The 20,531-nt window shown below is 42.4% G+C and overlaps 1 protein-coding gene across 7 annotated transcripts in view; it reads left to right on the top strand.

Annotated features, from left to right (window-relative positions):
- Positions 1 to 18,314, top strand: part of ST3GAL5 (ST3 beta-galactoside alpha-2,3-sialyltransferase 5) — a 44,151-nt gene extending 25,837 nt beyond the window's left edge. For all 7 annotated transcript variants that reach the window (XM_075930937.1, XM_075930941.1, XM_075930935.1 and 4 more), the window contains 3 exons: positions 2,104 to 2,290; positions 6,433 to 6,591; positions 15,638 to 18,314. In XM_075930937.1, coding sequence (XP_075787052.1) covers positions 2,104 to 2,290; positions 6,433 to 6,591; positions 15,638 to 15,901 — 610 coding nt within the window. In that variant the 3' untranslated portion in view covers positions 15,902 to 18,314. The remainder of the gene's footprint in view (positions 1 to 2,103; positions 2,291 to 6,432; positions 6,592 to 15,637) is intronic.
- Positions 18,315 to 20,531: the final 2,217 nt, after the last annotated feature.

Genomic DNA, 20,531 nt, shown 5'->3' with positions numbered 1-20,531 from the left:
TTCTTCTCAGATTTTGATGAATCTTACTATCATTGGTACTTGCAGCTGAAACAGAAGAGTTTCAAAAAATATCCATTTAATTAAAGATTCACTTCATGATTAATATAGACACTCTTGACTTGAAACTCTGTATAGCACTATTCCCATAACTCTTCCCACCTTGCATTCAATTGGCTAATTTGTAAGGCCATACAGTGGGTTATGGAGATCACCGATTCTGTGGTTTTTGTGTGACTTGCATGACTTCAGCCCTTGGTGGCAGGGTTTTGGGCTGTTAGCGCTGGGCAGTGAGAATTGGGTGGCTGTGACCCTTTGCTGCATTCTTGCAACCCACTTTTAGGTAGTGCCCTACAATTTGAAAAACACTGCCTGAGACATGAGATACCAGAAAACATAGGTAATGAAAATAGTGAGTTGGAAATTATTGCAGTCACCTACAAAGCACAATATACACATGAGGTTAGTACTACATACATTCCTAAAGTAAATAGATGTCTGATCATTCTAATGTAGGCTCTTGAAATAACCTGTCCAACCTTCTGGTTTTTGGGGAATTTATCAGCTATCTTGCTTTTCTGGAATTAAGTGTTTCAAATGAAAGGGTAAGTGGATCTGTTAGTGTTAAAAAGCATTCTGTTTCAGAGTTGTGATGCATAGCTTTGTGTTCAATGCACCTGTCTTGCTGGCACTCTAGAAGACCCATCATAAAACAGAAGCATAATAAACAGTCCATTAAAATGATATGAACCATGGCCTCCTTTATATAAAAACTAATTCTGAGGTTCCAATTTTCCCCCTCTCTCCCTGAAAAAAAGAAAAAAGGTTTAGGAGTGATGGAATGGGCAAAGAATAATATAGACTTTCTAGAGTTCATGTTAAATACTCATTGAAATTAAAACATGACAAGTGCTATGTAAAATATATATTGTCTGCTCATTTTAAAGTATTTACTGCTTTCTTTTAACTTTGTTAGTGCTGGAGAGATACTACTTTAATTGTTACCAGTAGAATTGCAAGATACTAAAAACCATGGACTGATTCAAGGCATTGCATTATGGCTTATTTTGACCATTTATAAACCACTAACAGCCCCTCATCTCAGTTGCTTCCCCTGCCCTTTCCTCCCTCCATTTGTCTTGACTAGTCTCTTGAAATATGAGTTAACAACTTATGCTAAACAGTCTCTTCCATCTTGCATTTAGCAGTGGCACTCTGAGGTTTACAGAGAGGTCAACACAAGGCAGTTTAAGTCAATGTAACTACAGAAATGTTGACGCTTCTGTTTCTCCTGTGGATGTAATTGCCCCACTGCATTGACTTAACTCTATCTCTAGAGAGCAATGTAGAGTCAAGGTCCATGTGGAGAGCTCAGTGCAGTGTCAATGCAGACACTGGGTGCTGCTTATATTGACTGTTCTGACTTTTAGGAGCCATCCCTCAGTACCCCACATTAACAGTACAATCAATACAAGCACTCCTTGTGAGGAGGCACACTGCTGACACAAGGAGCAAATAGATACACACAAGTGGTGTAATTACTGCAGCACCTGGATGCAGGTGTAAGTTAGGTCAATTTAATTTTGTAGTATATGCATGGTTGGAGTTAATCTCCCAGACCTAAAGAAAAGCTCTTTGTAAGCTTGAAAACTTGTCTGTCACCAACAGAAGTTGATCCAAGAGAAGGTAATACCTCATTCACCTTGTCTTCTAAATTCCAGTCAGTTAGAATGCTGCAAACCTTTGGGATTCCATTGAAAGCATAATTTTGACTTGAAGAGCCTGATATTTCTTGTAGTGATGTGAAGGAAGGTTGGCATTTGCCCCTCAGAGCTCTAATTGAGTTATAGGCAACAAGAACCACGAAGACTCCAATTGTATTTGTATGGTTGCTTCTCAGATTATGGTCACCCACTGAGGTCTGTTCTTGTTACCAAGAGAGTAATTTATTGATGTGTTATGTTCAAATAAAATTTGGTGAATCAACTGCAGCTTGTTACTTTGGGTATTAAAAATCACTTGTGTGGTATTTGAATGACATCATACACTAACTAGGCTTAATTTAATGTGTTTCTTTTAACTTTATTTCTTTTCTTATTATTTTAGATTAAATAATGCACCAGTTCAGGGCTACACAGATCATGTTGGTAACAAAACTACCATAAGGATGACCTATCCAGAAGGAGCCCCACTTTCTGAAAATGAATATTACCCTGACAGCTTGTTTGTTGTTGTCTTATTTAAAAGTGTTGATTTCAATTGGCTTCAAGCAATGGTAAAAAATGAAGCATTGGTAGGTAAACAGTTGACTTATCACATGTTTGTCTTAGTTTTCTGATGCGCACACACAACTGATTTTTCCAGTCCTATCACTCTTTTACTTGTTGTGAATTCTTCATAAGCAGTCAGGGTGGACTTTTTAAAATTGGCAAGTAAGAAACTTTTTTTTTTTTTAAATATTCAGTTTTAATCTTGTTTTGCATTTGTACTTTTACATGATTTTTTCTAAAGGAAGGTCGATTCTCATTGGTTGGTATAATGTGGTATCGCTTTTCACTAACCAGGAAGATACATGATATTTAATGGCATAGTGAGTACACTTATTAGTTTGCAGGGGATAGCAAACTGGGAGAGTTGCCAGTGGAGGGTAGGATTAAAATTCAAAATGATTGAGAAAAGTTGGAGAAATAGTCCTGAGATAATAAGATGATATTCAACAAGGACAAATGCAAAATACTTCACTTGGGAGGAACTATGCTGGACTGTGAATGTTGCTGGATTAGAGAATGCTGGACTAGAGAGGTTCAACCTGTAATTCATCTGCTCTGTTCCATGCTGAGTAAGCCTCAAGTGGAGTATTGTGACCAGTTCTGGGTGCCACATTTCAGGAAAGATGTGGACAAGTTGGAGAAAGTCCAGAGGAGAGCAATAAAAATGATTAAAGATCTAGAAAACATGACCTATGTGGGAAGATTGAAGAAATTGGGTTTCTTTAGTCTGGAGAAGAGAATATTGAAGTAGGGAAGAAAAAAAGTTTTCAACTACTTTTATAAGGTGGTGGGTGGAAATTTTTGCTCTTAAAATCTCTGAGGATAGGACAAGAAGCAGTGGGCTTAAATTGCAACAAAGGCAGTTTAGATTATGCATTAATGAAAATTTTCCAAAATATTAGGGTGGTTAGCTTTGCAGTAAATTGCCCTGGGAGGCTGTGGAATTGCCATCCTTGGAGACCTTAAGAACAAGTTAGAAAAACATCTGTCAGGAATGGTCTAGAAGACAATACTTAGGCCACATCTTTACTTGCCATGCCAAAGATTAATCTTCTGGCGTTGAAATTAGAAGGTCTAGTTAAGATCTGTTGAATCGGAAGCTGAGGGTGGCTTTGGTTGGCACCAGTATTCCTCCTGTGAGGAGTAAGGGAAGCCAATGGGAGCATTTATTCCCATTAACCTCCTGCTATAAAGATGTCACTAAGTTCATCTTAAGATAAGCCCACTCCAGCTCAGGAGGGGGATGATGATGATGTAGTTGGAGTTGTGCATCTTAACCTGACCTTCCACATCTAGTGTAGACTAGGTCATAATTGTGCCTTGAATACAGGGGATTAGATGACTTCTTGAGGTTTCTTCATTCTTCTATTTGATTTACTTTATTTTATTTAAGCAGTTATGTAGCTTAGCATACATTTAATCAGGTTTTTATTTTTTTCTATTTTTGTTAGGGAATGATTAATGAAACGTTTAGATTGATTGGGGTTGTTTTTTGGGGGGGGGGTAGTGACTTGCCTTGTATATAGCTCAGTGGTTAGATAACTAGATGAGGGGGCCTAGGAAATGAGTTTGATTCTTGGTTCTTCCTCAGGTCTGTGTGACCATGGGCGAGTCACTTTCCCTGTTTCCTCATCTATAAAATGGGGATAGTGATACTGTGACCTTTATGTAAAGTGTTTTCAGATATAGAAGATAAGTGCTATATAAGGACCAAGTGTTTGTTATATTATTACTGGTATTAATTGGATGGAAATTGGAATTTAATTAAAAACATAATAAAAATGTAAAGTTTTTTTTGTTAAAACTACCTTAAAATATGCTGGATATACAAGACAAAATGTATAAACAATTTTTGCATTTAATGATTTATCAATGAAAGCATTACCTATAGTTAATTGAACTGAATTCTTTCTGGTTGTTACCATGTCCAAGATTTTATAATTAGTAGATCTCCCCCTGGCCCCTTATACTTATTGATGAATTACAAAAGAAAAACAAACGCTTTGCTTTCAACTTCCAGCTGGTTTCTTAACTTTGTATGAATTAGTCATACTAACAACTGAAATGAAGAAAATATTCTCTCTGCACCTGTCTGTCAAAAGCTGGTGTAACACTTCAACAAACCCTAGTTCTAGGTTAGGTGGACAAGAGGCGGCTAGTGGGCTGGTTCTGGCCTGCGAAGCCACAAGATCCAGCCCACAGCTGCCTTGCTCGGACCCTTAATCACAGTGTAGCTGCCACCACTTTAAATGCTTTGTGCTCTGTCCCACCTTCCAGCAGAATCTCTCTGCTCCCATTGGCCAGTTTCTGGCCAATACGGGATGAGAAATTTTGCTGGCAGCATGGGCAGCCAATGACGCCTCCTGCCTGGAGAAGAGCCTTATGGAGCAGCTTGCAACTACAGCTTTCAGGTTCCTGCAGGGCTGCTGGCTGGGAGCCACCTAGGTAAGTACCTCATAGCCACAGCCTGCCTCTGGCACTAACCCTCTTCCCCCTCCCACCAACTACTTGCCCCAGGCTGCCACCCAAACTCTCTGTACCTCTTTCCCCCAGGTCACAACTCTGTCCCAGACCCTGTACCCCCTCTTACATCCCTCTCCCAGAATCCTCTCTAGTACCCACACTCCCTCCCTGATCCTGCACTCTATTTTCCCGCCCTAGGTCACTACCCAAGCCCTCTGCACCCCCCTTACATCTAGGCCACAATTCCCTCCCAGACCCTGCGTCACCTCCTACAACCCTTCCCCCAAGCCAGAATCCTCTCCTGCACCCATATCTCCTTCTGGACTCTGCACCCCAAGGCTCTTCCCCAGATCACAACCCCCTCCTTCACCCAAACTCCCTCTCAGACCCCACAGTTCCTCCTGCACCCCAGCCCCCTAACCCAAGCTTCCTTCTGCACCCAACCTCTGTCCCAGCCCCCCACCCCCCCAGTAGAAATGTAGCTCTTGACCACTTGCCAAAATCTTGGAATGTACCCCCCCCCCCCCAAAAAAAAAAAAATTATTGCCCACCCCTGTTCTAGGTGCACAGCTAATTACTTAGTTCACTGGTATTACTTTCCTGGCAACAAACAGATATAATTTAAATATCAAAATAATATTTAAACAGTTGTAAATATTAATAAATGCAGATCTTAGCATAATTTCAAATTACTTTTAAAAAGAAGATATTGAATTGTTATCCACCTTCCAAACATTCACTTTGTTGCAGTATTTCTAGCTGTTATGTCATGTAGATTTAATATTATACGCTCAGACCAATATTCATCTTGATCATTTATGCATGCTAGACACAATTTCTTATGTGCTCAGTAAAGTCTAAATTAATTTTTTGGAGTTAAGTGATTTGGTTGTTAAGGTGGCAAAGCTGGGAACAAAACCCAGTTCTGATTGGAAGAGAAGTCATGCTACAATAATAGATATAACAAATATTTTAAAAGGGATTTTTTTTTTAGGAATAATGTATCCAATGTACAGAAAAAGCCTTTTTTTTCATTTGCTCACCATGACACAATTTATGGAGGGAAACATAAAATGAGCCTTATTCTGATCTTTTACTGGTTTAGCACCATTGCATTTCCATTGACGACTTTAAATTTCTGACACATTTTGGCATTAAATCCTATTATTGAGTCTCATTGCTATTCTCTCCTTCTAGCCTACTACACTTGTCTTGAAACATACACTGTCAACTAGAAATACAGTACGTTTGAAAATGCAAGTAAAATAGTTTCAGATCCTGAACTGGGCCACCGCCTCCCGTTGCTCCTGTTGGCAGGGAATGGCAAACCACAGCCACTGAGTGCTGCAGGACTCCATGCCTGTGGACGCTAAGATGAACGGACCGTTTGGCCCGCCAGCAGCTAACTCTGACAACCCACATCTAGCCCGCCAGCCAGAGGTTTCCCACCCCTGAACTAAACAGATGATGAATTGCTTTTTGTCTCTCTCATATCTTAAGCATTGTTTACATAAAATAATTCAGGTATTTATGAATTATACATCAATGTCCTAGTGAGTCTTTGCCAATAAATCATATGTGATGTTATGTGGACAATCTTTTGATTTGCCAGCAAGGAGTGTCATGCTATGCCCTGTACCAGTTTTCCATGTCCAATGTATTTTTTCCCTGTTTAATTGGTTTTTTTTATTTTTATTTTTAGCCACTGTGGGTACGACTCTTTTTTTGGAAGCGGGTGGCTGAGAAAATTCCTGTAACATCAAAACAGTTTCGTATTTTGAATCCGATCATTGTTAAAGAGACTGCCTTGGATATACTACAATACCCTGAACCTCGATCTAAATTTTGGGGCTGGGATAAGGTAAGAGATCTTTTGGGTGGGGAATGGAGAAAGGTCCTGGATAGATGTATTTTACTCTTTAAAAGTCTTAAGATATAATCAAATAAAAACAGTTTGGACTCTTCATTTGGGGTAGTTTCTTTGGTGTTTTATAATGACTGAGAATTTGCCCAAAATCTTTTTCAAGTATTATTTGTATTTTTTTAATATTCTCTATTAAATATTTATAAAATAGTTGGGGTCAGCATTCTCGTCAGTCAGAAAGTACAAATCTAGGGCCATTTTAGTTAGGGGGTTGGCTTGTTTATGTTCATGTAAGGTAACCCACGTATGATTTTTTTTTTTTAAAAGGCGCCAAAGTTTAAAAAAGGAAAATACTTCTGAGAAATCCATTAAGGTTGAGGGCCTTTTAAAACCATGTATATGTGGCAGGCCATAGCTGCCTTTAAACTTTAAGAGCTTAAGGCTCTTTAAATTGTTTTTGTCCCCCTTTTTGGCTGAGGAGGATTTCACTTAAAAATATATGTACAGTGCAAAAACAGGTGAGTTCTTTGCTTCGGGTAGGTCACTTGCCTTAAAATAGCAGTGAGGCCATGGCAATTCTGCTTTACCTTGGATGGTCAGCTTGATTTAAAGCTTATAGGGGAACTTGGAATTGAACTCGAGTTCTTACCCTGAGTTAAAAGCCTGGTTGCTGTGTCTTCTCTGCTATTATACTTGAGTTAACTAATGCTGATTGGTTAACCCAAGAAAAAAAACACTCTTTTGCAGTGTAATTACTAAGGCTCAGGCAGCATGCTGTCAGGCAAAAGTAGTCATTGGAAAATGCATAAACATGGCAAAGATGAGAAGCAAACGAATTCAAAATCTGAAACAGTCAGTTGAATTATTACCTTCTCCACCAAGGGCTAGTCTTATCTGAAATCTAGTTGTGTTAAAACACAACCTTGTTGCTAGCAAATATGGTGTTACACACTGATTGCAAAGTCAAGTTTAGGGGGACGAGTGGTGTTTAACGTATCAGCAGTTCATGGGTTCCAGATATTTGAACAAAGGAGTTTAATTATGTTAATAAACCCTAGTTCTTTGCCATGGCATAGCAGGAATTTTGACTAACTTAAATTCAGAGGAAAAAAAAAAGTAATGGGCAAATGTTGGATTCTGAAAATACTTAGTTTGAATATAATTTAAACATAGCCTTCAAAGTGGTGTTCCTATTTCTAGTAGAGACATCAGTTTGTAGAGTCACGTGATGAAAGCAAGTACAATAAATAAATGTAACAGAACCAGGGCATAGTTTCTTCATGATAGTAGCACAAGTTTATGGTATTCTAGTAAAATATTGAAAAGATAAAATGCTACAAAGGCAGTTTAGATGAAAATGATCATGACCTGATACATGTGATTCTTCTTCGAGTGCTTGTTCACGTTGATTCCAATCAGATGTACACGTGCTGCATGCATGAGCACCGGAAACTGTTCCCCTAGCAGCTCCCGTAGCATCAGCCGTGAAGACCCCTAGAATGGTGCCACCATATCAGTGCATATATACCACAGCTGACCCTACCCTCCCTCAGTTCCTTCTTACCATCTGTGACTGTTGGAACTTCCTAGCTCTTGCTCTGGCAAGTGTCTAGTCCCTACCTTATAGCTCTTTGTTGTCATCTTCATTAGCGTAAAAGTAGAGTCTTCAGAGTCAGCAGATAGGTGGCAAGTGCCCAAGATCTTTAGCTTCTTTGGGGTGCTGGGACATACCTAACGCTCCAAGTTTTAATGCAGTCTGTAAATGCCTTAAGCCCAAAAGCGATCCACACGACGTGTATATCTGCTGTCTGGGTGAAGAACAGCACCCTGAGAAGTGTAAGATTTGTGGAAGCTTTAAGCCCCTTTACCAGAAAGGACCGGGAGTATAGACTCCACCAGCTCCTCATGAAAGCAGCGCTAAAACCCCCTCTAAGACTCCTGGTAAGCGCTAAGACTCTTGGTACCAGGGTTCTCCGGCACTGAAAACTGCAGGGTCAAGACACAGGTCCACCTTGCTGGCATTGCGAGGCAGAAGGGGGGCTGGGGCAGATCCCCTAATAAGTCCCAGGAGAGATGGAACCAAGTACAGTGGAAGTCCCCAGCGCAAGAGGTCCAAGGTGTGTCATTGACTCTAGCCAGGGACCAGTGCTGTCATATCTGGCATGTGACCTATCATGGAGAGACTTAAGTCCAGTGCAGGTGTTGAATTGCGGCCAGAGACCTTACAGAGATTTTGGAGGCCAAGGCATCCAGAGTGTGGGAAAAACCTCTGGCACTGTCGGAACTACACCTCTTGAGGGGGGAAACCGGAGATGCTGCATTGACCACCGTCCACAGAATGGTCCCAGGACAGGTCATCCTCCTAGGAAGGTCCACTTCCACCAGGGCAGCATGCCCTACCACTGGTACAGATGGAGGGCTTGGCCCTGAGCACTATACTGGCGCGGAGATCGATCTCCAGGTTGAGGTCCAGGAACACCACATGCTGTTCCCATTCCAGACCCTCTCAGTACCATTCAAGATCCCCTAGAGGGTCTTGGCTCCCAGCATCGAAATCGTTGACTCCGCCATGGTTGTCCCACATGGAATTGGATGTTGTGTCGACTTGCTCTAAACACAGCTGCTGCGGTCATGCCACCAGGCCCCTCGGGTGCAGTTGCAACAACGGTGGCTACTGCCTATGCAGTGGCCTTTCTGGATGTCCTGGGCATACCATCAGTCTCAGGGTGCACCCACATTGATGGTGGACCTGTGGCACATGTCCCAATCCCCTTCGGACAGGCGCCATTTGAGGGCACCATCACCAATGGAATCCTAACCACTGAGAGGTGACAGCCTACCCCCCGCCCCTGAGGCCAGCTGGGCAAGGACATACAGTGGAACCAGAAAAGGGACCCTGGACCCAGCCAGCTGACAATACCCTGCCTGCACACGTTATTTGTTGTCCTCTCTGGACGAGGCTGGGACAGGCACTTCCATATCTGGTCTCCTGCAAGTTGACCGTAGGGCAGTGGTCGCTAACCGGTAGACCGGGATCTACTGGTAGATCTTGGAGCCTCTGTCAGGTGATCCTGACTGGTTTTGCCATGAGGCTATCAAGTGCCAGCACTTCAGCTGCCTCTCCCCTCCACTGCTGCTCATCTCCTGCCTTTTGCCTTGGAGCTGCCCCTCCCCCTGCGAAACCTCCTGCTTGCTGTGCAGGGCAGGAGAGCTAGAAGAGGAGTGCTGATGTCAAGATGCCCCCTCTCACTCTGTATCCTTTCTCCACAAAGCAGAGAGGGGGCACAACAGGATTTGGGATGCAGTTTTTGGCTGCTTTAGGAGTGGTCCAGGGCCAGCACAGGGGTGAGTTAGTCCCACTAGCCAGGAGCCACCTGAGGTAAGCAGTGCCCAGTCAGAGCCCACATCCTGAAGCCCTACCCCAGTCATGACCCCCCCCCCCCCGCACCCTAAGCCTCTGCCCCAGCCCTGAGCACCTCTGCACCCAAAGACCCTCCCAGAGCCTGCACCTCGAACCCTCTCCTACATCCCAACTGGCCACCCCAAGAGCAGCTCAGAGCCCCTCCCACACTCCAGATCCCATAATCCAATACCAGAGCCTGCATTCCAAACCTCTGCCCCAGCCTAATGAAAGTGAGTGCAGATGGGCAAGAGAGGGAGGATAGAGTGAGCAGAGATGAGGCCTCGGAGAAGGAGCAGGAAGGAGGTGGGGCAAGGGTCTTTATATGTGAGGTAGATCTTGGATTGCACTTAAATTTAAAAAAGTGATCTCATGCTTAAGGTTGGAGACCGCTGCCATAAGGCATACCTGGAACTACTGCGCCAGGTTGCCCAAAACATGAATTCCCTCTTAGAGGAGATACAGGAACCAAAGGACCCCATGGTTGACATTGTCACAGGATGGACCCTTTAGTGTAGCTCTGTCAAAAAGTTGACAGTCAAATTATACAAACCTATGGATGATCCTGACCTCCGTTCCCCCAACGGCCAAGGGTGTCGAGAGGAGGTACTTTGTCCCCTCCAAAGGGTATGAGTAGTTGTACTCTCACCCCCATCCCTCTTCACTCATGGTCTCAGCTGTCAATGAGGGAGAGAGGCAGGTCCCGGCTCCCAAGGCCAAGGGGACCAAAAAGACCAACCCGTTTAGCACAATTGGAGTGGGGTACTCCCTGCAGTTTGCATTCACGCAGCATCACCATTCCCCTTCCCCCATCCCTCTTCAGAGAGTTGCCTCTCACGAGCATCTCCTGAAACAGGAAGTCTGATCACTCCTCGATGCAGGTATGATACAAGAGATCCCCGTGGAAGTCAGGGGTAGGGGTTTCCATTCCTGTTACGTCCTCATACCAAAGGCAAAAGGTGGTCTCAGACCAATCCTAGTCTTAAGGAATCTCAGCTGCTACACGCGGAAGCTAAAGTTCAGGATGGTCATGCTAGTCACAATAAGCCCATGACATGAAGGATGCATATTTCCACATGTCAATCCTTCTATGTCACAGGCATTACCTCAGATTTACAGTAGCAGAGGCACTACCAGTTTGTGGTGCTACCGTTTGACCTCTGATCTATCCCATGAGTGTTTACTAAATGTACGGCAGTGGCAGCGGCCTTCCTGTGCAAGGGTGGGGGTCCAGGTTTTCCTATACCTGGACGATTGGTTGCTGAAAACGACTTCCGGAGACCAGGTTCACACACATGTAGACTTCCTGTTAGAGCTCTCCAGAACTCTGGCCATCCTCTTCAACAGGGAGAAGTCAGTCCTGAATTGGGTGCAGAGAATAGAATTTATTGGGGCAATCCTAGACTCAGTGTGAAGGGAAAACATCTTTGCCATAGTCTCAGGCCCAGGCCATTTGGGATCTGATATGCACCCTCACCCAGTACCTGGTCACAATGGCAAGGGCATGTCTCAGACTTCTACGCCACATGGTGTCGAGTTGTCACATGATCAGATATGCATGTCTACTCCTCAGATCCCTTCGGGGCTGGCTCTCTTCAGTCTGTGTACCTGTATCTACAGTCTGGACATGGTGGTGTCTATTCCCTACCAAGTGATAATCTCTCAGGTGGTGGTTAGACCGTCTAAACCTGTCATAAGGGGTGCAGTTTGCCCCCTTGATCCCACCCTAACATTGATGACTGATGCCCCAGACCTGGGGTGGGGGAACCCACCCTGTTGACTTGAGAATCGAAGGACTGTGGTTGCCCGTGGACACGAGACTTCACATGAGTGTAAAAGAACTAAGAGCAATCAGACTGGCCTGCCGGATATTCCAATCCCAGATGCAGGGTCAAATGTGTGTTTGGACAATATGACAGCGATGTTCTACATCGGTGGTCTCCAACCTTTTTACACCAAAGATCACTTTTTAAATCTCAGAACAGGCAGAGATCTACCACCCCGCCCCTTCCTTGAAGCCCCGCCCTCTCTATTCTCCTCCTGTCCATCACTTGCTATCCCCAGCCCTTCCTTACACACTCTGATAAACACTTTATTTTTAAATTATGCGATATATAAAATTAAAATAATGTGTCTATAGTTATGAAATAAATGGTCTGTTTTTTTATTCATGCTATTTATAAATGCTTCATTTTAGATTTAATTATACATTTTGTGGGGACAGAGTTCTGAGGCTGGGGGCAGGGGAGAGGGAACAGGGTGCTGGGAGGGCAGAGGACAGGGTTCAGCAGGGGACAGGGTGCTAGTGGGGACAGAGTTTGGGGAGTGGGGACGGGAAACCCCTGTGCCCAACTCACCCCTCCAGCGCTGGCGGCACAAAGAAGCCTCCGCACTCCTCCTCTAGGGCCAACGCCCCGTCCTCCAGCACGCAACAGAGCTGTGGGAGAGGGAGCAGCCCGCACACTTCCGGAACCCCCGGAAGTGACACGGACTTCAGAGAGGACTTCCGTCCACCCCGTGGGAAGCCGGCACTACACTAGAGATAGGTAGTGGGGCTTCTCAGGGGTGGGGGGGAAAATGGGGGTCAGGGTTGCCCAAACGCCTCGCGATCGACTGCTCGAGGCCTCGCGATCGACCAGTCGATCGTGATCGACGGGTTGGTGACCACGGTTCTACATAAACAAGCAGAGGGGCATGCAATCATCTTGACTCTTCAGCAAGGTGCAGAGACTGTGGCATTATTGCATAAAGCACAAAATCCACTTGGAAGCCCATTATCTACCTGGGCTACAGCATACACTGGCAGATGTCCTCAGCAGGTCCTTTATTGTCCGCAAGTGGTCAGTCAGGGAATATGTGATACAGTCAATCTTCCACAGGTGGGGGACTCCCCATCTAGATCTGTTGGCCACTCCAGAGAACAAAATGTGTATAGACTTTAGCTCATTCCAGAATCACTGTCAGGTTACATGGGAGACTCATTTGCTATCCACTTGGAGAGAGGGACTCTCCTGTATGCATTTCCCCTGATTCTGCTAGTATGTTGGGTCCTAAAAGTCCGTAGGGACAGGCCCATATAATCCTGTGCCAATATTGGTTCTCCATCCTGCTCAAGTTGTCAGTGGAGGCCCCTGCTCAAGTTGTCAGTGGAGGCCCCGATAACCCTTCCCTTGTACCCGGACCTCCTGATGCAGCATAAGGGACGTCTCAGACAACCAGATCTGTGCTCTGTCTTCCACCTGGGTTCCACCTGTTCTTTGTTTGGCCGCCTCATGGTGACTTGTTTTAGGAAGGGCTTGGACAGTTATATCGATATTGTTGTCCACCTCTACCTGCTTGGGATATGAACCTGGTACATAATAAACGTATGGGACCACCCTCCTTCCCCACTGTTGGAATAGTTAGCAAGAAGGAACTGAGGGAGGATAGGGTCAGTTGTGGTATATATGTGCTGATATAGTGGTGCCACTCTAGAGGTCTTCATGGCTGACCCTACAAGAGCTGCTAGGGGAAAAGTTTCTGACACTCATGCATGCGTACACCTGACTAGAATGAATGTGAACAACACATCTTGAAGAACGCCAGTTTCCTTTTAAGGAAAGGAAGGAGTGAGAATGGTAGAATGCTTCTTTGAAGTATGTCATCAGACTTGACCAACTCTGAGAACTAGGGAAGGTCCCATGGTAAGAAAATAGAAGGAAAAAATAGTTCAAGATACCTGGCAGTTTAAAGTTGCAACAACAAACTATCCAGATGGGAATGAAAGATAGGAAGAATAGTAAAAACACAGTATGGTTCCTGTTTGTATTTGTTACTTATTAATGGCAGGTATATTCATTATATTTTAAAATTTATTTTGAGGCAAGTTTTTTACCTTGCACACTTCTGTGGATAGTAAGAACATAACATAAGAATGGCCGTACTGGGTCAGACCAAAGGTCCATCTAACCCAGTATCCTGTCTACCGACAGTGGCCAGCACTAGGTGCCCCAGAGATGGTGGACCGAAGACAATGATCAAGCGATTTGTCTCCTGCCATCTCTCTCCAGCCTCTGACAGACAGAGGCCAAGGACACCATTTTATCCCCTGGCTAATAGCCTTTTATGGACCTAACCTCCATGAAATTATCTAGTTTCTCTTTAAACTCTATTATAGTCCTAGCCTTCACAGCCTCCTCTGGCAAGGAGTTCCACAGGTTGACTACATGCTGTGTGAAGAAGAACTTTCTTTTATTAGTTTTAAACCTGCTCCCCATTAATTATCAATACAGTTTTGAATTTGGGCGATTCATTTAAAGTCATGTTTTAAGCTGTTGGGTAACAACTTGTCAGAGTCTAATGCAATTCACTGTATGCTTCCTAAGACACTACCTACAGTAATTTTGGAATTGTTAATGATTGTCTTTGAGAAGTCATTGAGGATGGATGAGGTCTCAGAACTAGAGAAGGGCAAACATATCACCTGTCACATCCCTAACTGACACATGTGCATTACATTCTACATTGAAACACATACTTTACAATTAGCATACTAATTTTGTGAGCCAATCCCTGTATCGATTGTAAGGAAACCATGTGCTGCAAGTGTGCTAATGAACAAAGCTGCAGCTGCAAGCTTATTACCTATTACTATTCACCTTAGACTTCAGTCCATCCATGGCTTTTCAGCACATACTATTTATAAGCCCCCTTGGGCATTCTTGCTTCATTCATTATTCAGTTCTGTTTGCCTTTGTTTGCTTTCATTGATGATGAGAAGTCTATACTGCGTTTAGTACTCTTCAGTATTTTCACTCATGACTTGGATAATGGAGTGGAGAACATACTCTAAAACTCGTGGATGATGCCAAAGTGGTCAATAAACAACTGCAAATTACCATTCCTAGGATGAAAAAAAAAAAAAAGACAGGCACAACTACAAAATAGAAAATAACTGGTTAGGTGGTGGTGTTGCATAAAAAAGCTCTGAGGATAAGGTACATCACAAGTTGAATATGACTCAACAGTCTGTTACAAATGTGATGCTATGCTAACGGCTATATTGGTCTGGGTTATCTTAATAGGATCATAGTATGTTGGGACATGGGAGGTAATTGTTCTACTCTATTTAGCACTGGTGAGAACTCAAGTGCTATGTTCAATTTCTGTCACTGTACTGTAAGAAAGAGGTAGATAAAAATGGAGCAAGAAAACCAATAAAATATTTGGAAAATCTGATTTGAGGAGAAGGGTGTGTTTTTTTTTGTTTTTGTTTTTTTAAGGGCATTCTTCATCCTGAGAGAAGTCTTCAAGTGCAGTATAAAGAGCTGTTATAAAGAGGACAGTGATCAGTTGTTTTCCATGTGCACACAAAGTAATTTACTTAAACTGCAGCAAGGGAGATTTATGCTAGCTTTTAGATTTTTTTTTCCTAACTATAAGGATGAGTAAATACTTGTAGAGGATTCCAAGGGAGGTTTTAGTACCCCTGTCATGGGTGGTTTCTAAGATGAGATTAGTCAAACATGACAGAGGTGGTCTAATTGTTTTTTGTCTTGCCTCAGAGTGACTTCTGGAGCTCTCTTCCACTCCTACATTTCAGATTCTGTAAAAACTAATAAAGGAGGGAGATGTTATATTGTAAATATTTGTTTTTCTTTTTAGAATGTCCCCACAATTGGGGTCACTGCTGTTGTTCTGGCCACACATTTATGTGATGAAGTGAGTTTAGCAGGATTTGGATATGACCTCAGTCAACCCAACACACCTTTGCATTACTATGACAGTGTCTGCATGGCTGAAATGAATGGACAAACTATGCATAATGTGACAACTGAAACAAAATTCCTACAAAAACTGATAGAAGAAGGGGTTGTGAAAGACCTCAGTGGAGGAATACAGTGTGAATTCTGCAAAAAACCAAGCTAATGACTGGAACTGAGAGCACGGACTGGATTAGAGGTTCCCGCAGCCTTTCCAGCAATGGCCCTTTCAGTGCTCTCATCCTACAAAGACTGAAGAATCCCTGTTTGTATTTCTGTTGCTTTTTAAAGTCAGTTGTATTTGTTTTTGTTTTGTTTTTATTTATTTTGAGGCCAGGTTTTTACCTTGCACACTGTTGTGGATAATTAACAATACAGTTTTGAATTTGGAAAATTTATTTAAAGTATTGTTTTAAGCTGTCTGAAGAAACCTGAAAATTTAAAAGTTTTATATGTGTAGGTCACTCATGGTCCTAGGTGTGTTACCTAATCCAGGGAGAAGAACATTTTTCCCACTGAAGAGGTGTTGCATTTGTGGGTCCATTTGTCAGTATGTGATTCCTCTTTGTATATACAAAGAAAAACGAAGTGGGTTTTTCCACCTGATTTTGCTTCGTTGCTTGCAGCTTCGCAATTGTTTGTGGTAGATCATTCACTTGTGTAACAGTCTACAGATACTTAAGCTACTCCCTTTCTGTACTGATACCTACTTTAGGGCAGGGCTGGGGGGCAAAGGGCAGGAAAGAACAAAACTGATGTGGCAATGGATCTGAACAGTGCATTCATTAAGGCCACATCTAATCATGCCTGGTATTTAAATCATTGACCAGTGTAAATGCTTTAGGATAAGAATTCTGGCTGCTTAACCACTTGACACGTTTGAGTCTAACCATATTATAAATAGACATTTCCTATAGGCTAAATCTATCTAAGACTAAACTTTTCTCTTTCCCCTTTCTGCCTCCTGAACAGTGGTTTATAATATGGCTAGGTCAGAAAAAAAAGTTTAAGCATCACTGTTAAAGGAACAGCATCAACATGAATTCCAGTCCTTTTTAAGGAGGAAGTTAAAAAGTAGAGCGTGCTCTTTTGCTAATTTATAAAAATGTTTTACTCTGTGCTGCTGTTTGAAAGGACCCACAAACGAAATGGAAGCTCACTATATAGTAATCACAGTGAAAGTGACTACAGACAAAATAAAAGCTGAAGTATTTTATTTAATCTCCTTCACAGTACAGTAGGTATTAACTTGCAACAATAGTATGTAAAATAAAAATTCAGACTAAAATACAGTTTAAGTTGCTAGTGGCCCTTGCGAATATGGTGTTTGCTTAACCGGGAGGGAAAGAGTGAAATTGTTTGATTTGCGCACCACCTAACACAGGCAACTGTGTGTGCACAAATAACTTAAGAAGAAGTTGCCTTTAAGGAATTAGTGTGCTTTACTAACACTGTATAATGTCTAAGTATAGATTGCTTTTTAAAAGTTCCTGTATAAATGTATTTTCTAATGACTGGGAATCAATGCAATGCAAAGGAAGTGGAACTGCAGACTTGTGAGTAAGTCTGAACTGTTCAAATTTGTAAAGAACAAAGTGGTGGTTATTGGACTACTAATTACTTTTGAGTGCTGCTCCATTATTCAGAGTGAATGAAAAATGCTTTATTTGAATAAGAAATCTTATCAGAAAGTTGATAGAAGTGAATAGATGAAATAGTTACATGAATTACAGGAGTCCCTTTGACTTTCAGGTCACAAACTCTTACTAGTTGCTTTATCTTATGGCAAGATTAAAAATATGCCTAATGTAAATTAGGATTAGATTAAATTGCATCAAGAATATAGGATGTGGGGATGAAATGTAGTATTCATACTTGCCATGAAGAGGTCAAATGCATGAATGCAATAGTTGCATTGGCTATAGTCGTGGAGAGAGAATAAAACAATGCCACTTCACAAAATATAACATTGAAGATAGTGGTTATGAGCCTTATCTTTTCTGAGCACCCTCATCCCCTAAAGTGAATAATCCGAAATCACGTGTTCATTTGTGAAACAGCAATAATATTAACCTTGTAACTTGGAACAAACTAACCTTTTAAACAGCAATACGTTTTTAGTCCATGTTTTTCTATTTCTTTATCAATCAAGTTGTTTACTTGAAAAATTACTAATGTAAATTTTTTTTTACAGATAGCTTATTTTCATTTTAACTATAAGGGGACCAACATGTTATATTGAACAAATAGCTATCTTAATTCCATTCAATGTTACTGAACTATGAAACGATTTGGGGAAAGTTCAATATGTATATGTGGACAGTATTTCACTAAAGTATTTTTAAAGCACTATTTCCTAAAAGGTTTGTTGTGCATCAACTGTTAGTTCATCAAGACTTCACACTGTTACGATGTAAGAATATGAAAATGTGAACTTAATAGAATGAAAGTGTTATGAAAGCAATCAATAGCGTCCTTTGAGAATTTCCATTTATCAGCTCTACAAGATGCTTTAATGTGGGCTTAAACTGTAGTCCGCATGCTTTGTCAGTTGTGAAAAAACTTTGCACAATCCGTATCAGTTCAATCTCTGTGCTTTTTTTCATTGTTACTAGATATGTTTTGACTGTGGTGACTAGAACTTAGTTAATTTTTCAACTTTGAATGGTGGTAGGTGGTTATTTTTCAGCACCTGAAAAAGGCAAAACATGATATACAAGATCTGTTCAATGTTCAAGTATTTAGACCCATAATTTACTCTAAATTGCTTTTTTAAAGAGGGCACTAGTTTGCCCATTTAAAATATATATTTTAATTGAAATATCTGTTTCTCAGCACTGATACACTATCAGCCACAGCGGCACTAAGACATATCTCTTTCCCTATGCTATCAACTAGAGAAGAGGCGGATGCAGAGGAATTGTCTTTCTCACCCCAGCTCTCACCTGACAACAGGACCGTGGTACCTTCCTCACATCCTACCTTTAGGCACTGAATGGGGGCAGCAATTCCTGCCCAGGGCCCGCATCCCTGGATGCCAGCACTCATGCCATATGGTGCACAGTGGCTGTACTGGAGCCCTTGGGAATATGTGTATAAAAGGAAACATAGTAAAAAGACAGATAAACAGCCCATGCCTTCCCTGAAAATATTCAAGAGCAGGTTAGACAGACATCTATCAGGGATGTTATAGACCATGCTTGGTCCTTCGTGAGGACAGAGTACTGGACTTCATGATCTCTCGAGGTCCCTTCCAGTTCTAGGATTCTATGATTCCCCTTGATTCCAGTCTCCATCTCCTCAGAGGATGCACCAGATCTGCAAAACCATTAATCAGGGCCAGATAATTCTGCTGACACCAATTCATCACCTTCACTGGACAAAGCAGTAATGCCATCACCTCTGACTGCGGCGGACGACTTCACATCCTTTCATAAGATCTCCAAAAGGATGGCAGCGGATCTCAATGTTGCAATGGAGGAGGTCTCTGAAACCCAACTCAAGCGTACCAACATTCTACAGGCCATTCCTACAGCCAAGGTCGTACTCCCTATAAATCCTGTGTTTAGGGACCCTGCAAATATGATCTGGCAGACTCCCACAACTATACTGCCCACCTGCAAATGGGCTGATAGAAAATATTAGGTTCCCCCTAAGGGATCCGATTTTCTGCTGCCTAATTTGCTGGTAGTCGAGGTTTCACACCAGAGAAATAAACACCACCAGCCCCGGTCCACCTCAGCTGACAGGGATAGCAAGTGACTAGTCTTCTTTTGGAGAAATATCTTTAGGTCTTCCACACTTCAGTTGTGAGTTGCTAACTATGCCACGTTGCTTAGCAAATACGATTTCAACAACTAGTTGAAGTTCAATATTTTTATTGACGATATACTGGAGTCAAAGAAACAGCAATTTAAAGCGGTGATCTCCAAAGGACATGCAATTTCACGTACAGCATTACAAGCTACCCTAGATGCTGCTGACATGGCCACTGGGGCGACAGCCAGGGCAGTTTTTATAAGCTGAGCCTCCTGGTTTAACTCCTCAGCTTTCCTAAGGGATATATAGTCTGCAGTGCAGGACCTTCCCTTTGAGGGCAAGAAGCTCTTTTCAACAAAGTCCTCCATTCCATGAAGGACTCGAGCCACAGTATATTCCTTGGGAATTCACATATCTGCAAATAGAAGGTGACGATTTAGATACCAACCCTTCCCAAGACCCAGGTATCCCTCATATACTTACCACCAGCAGAGACAGGAACACTAGCCTCATCAACAACGGGGTTGGGGCAGGCAGCAGTGTAGGTACAATCAGACTAGCACTGCAAATCAGCCGTCTCAGCAAAATAAACAAATTTGAGGCCTCAGCTGAGGTACGGAAAACACTTTCACTTGCTTCAGAGCTACTAACTTCTAAGAAACCATTCAACCATCATCTTCTGCCCTTTTTACACAGCATGGCAGACAAATGAGTTCTTCAATCAATCAGTTCAGGATATACCATCCCATTTATCTCTGTTCCCCTTCCCCATGCTCTTCTGGGACCAATCTCATGACAATATCCCACAACATGAAGTTGACCATCTTCTTAGACTTGGCACTATAGAGCTAGTCCCACAGGGATACGAGGGGACTGGATTCTACTCACACTGCTTCCTCCCTCAAAAGAAGAATGGTGGATGGTGACCCATTTTAGACCTTAGAGCCCTTAACAAATTTGTAAAAAGGCAAAAGTTCAAGATGGTAATGCTCAATACAATCAGTCCTGTTCTGTAGCCTGATGACTAGTTTTCATCT

Source organism: Pelodiscus sinensis, chromosome 5 (assembly GCF_049634645.1).
Source record: "Pelodiscus sinensis isolate JC-2024 chromosome 5, ASM4963464v1, whole genome shotgun sequence".
NCBI lineage: Eukaryota > Metazoa > Chordata > Testudines > Trionychidae > Pelodiscus > Pelodiscus sinensis.
The sequence above is the reverse complement of the archived record's forward strand: the minus strand, read 5'-3'. Positions and strand labels throughout refer to the sequence as shown.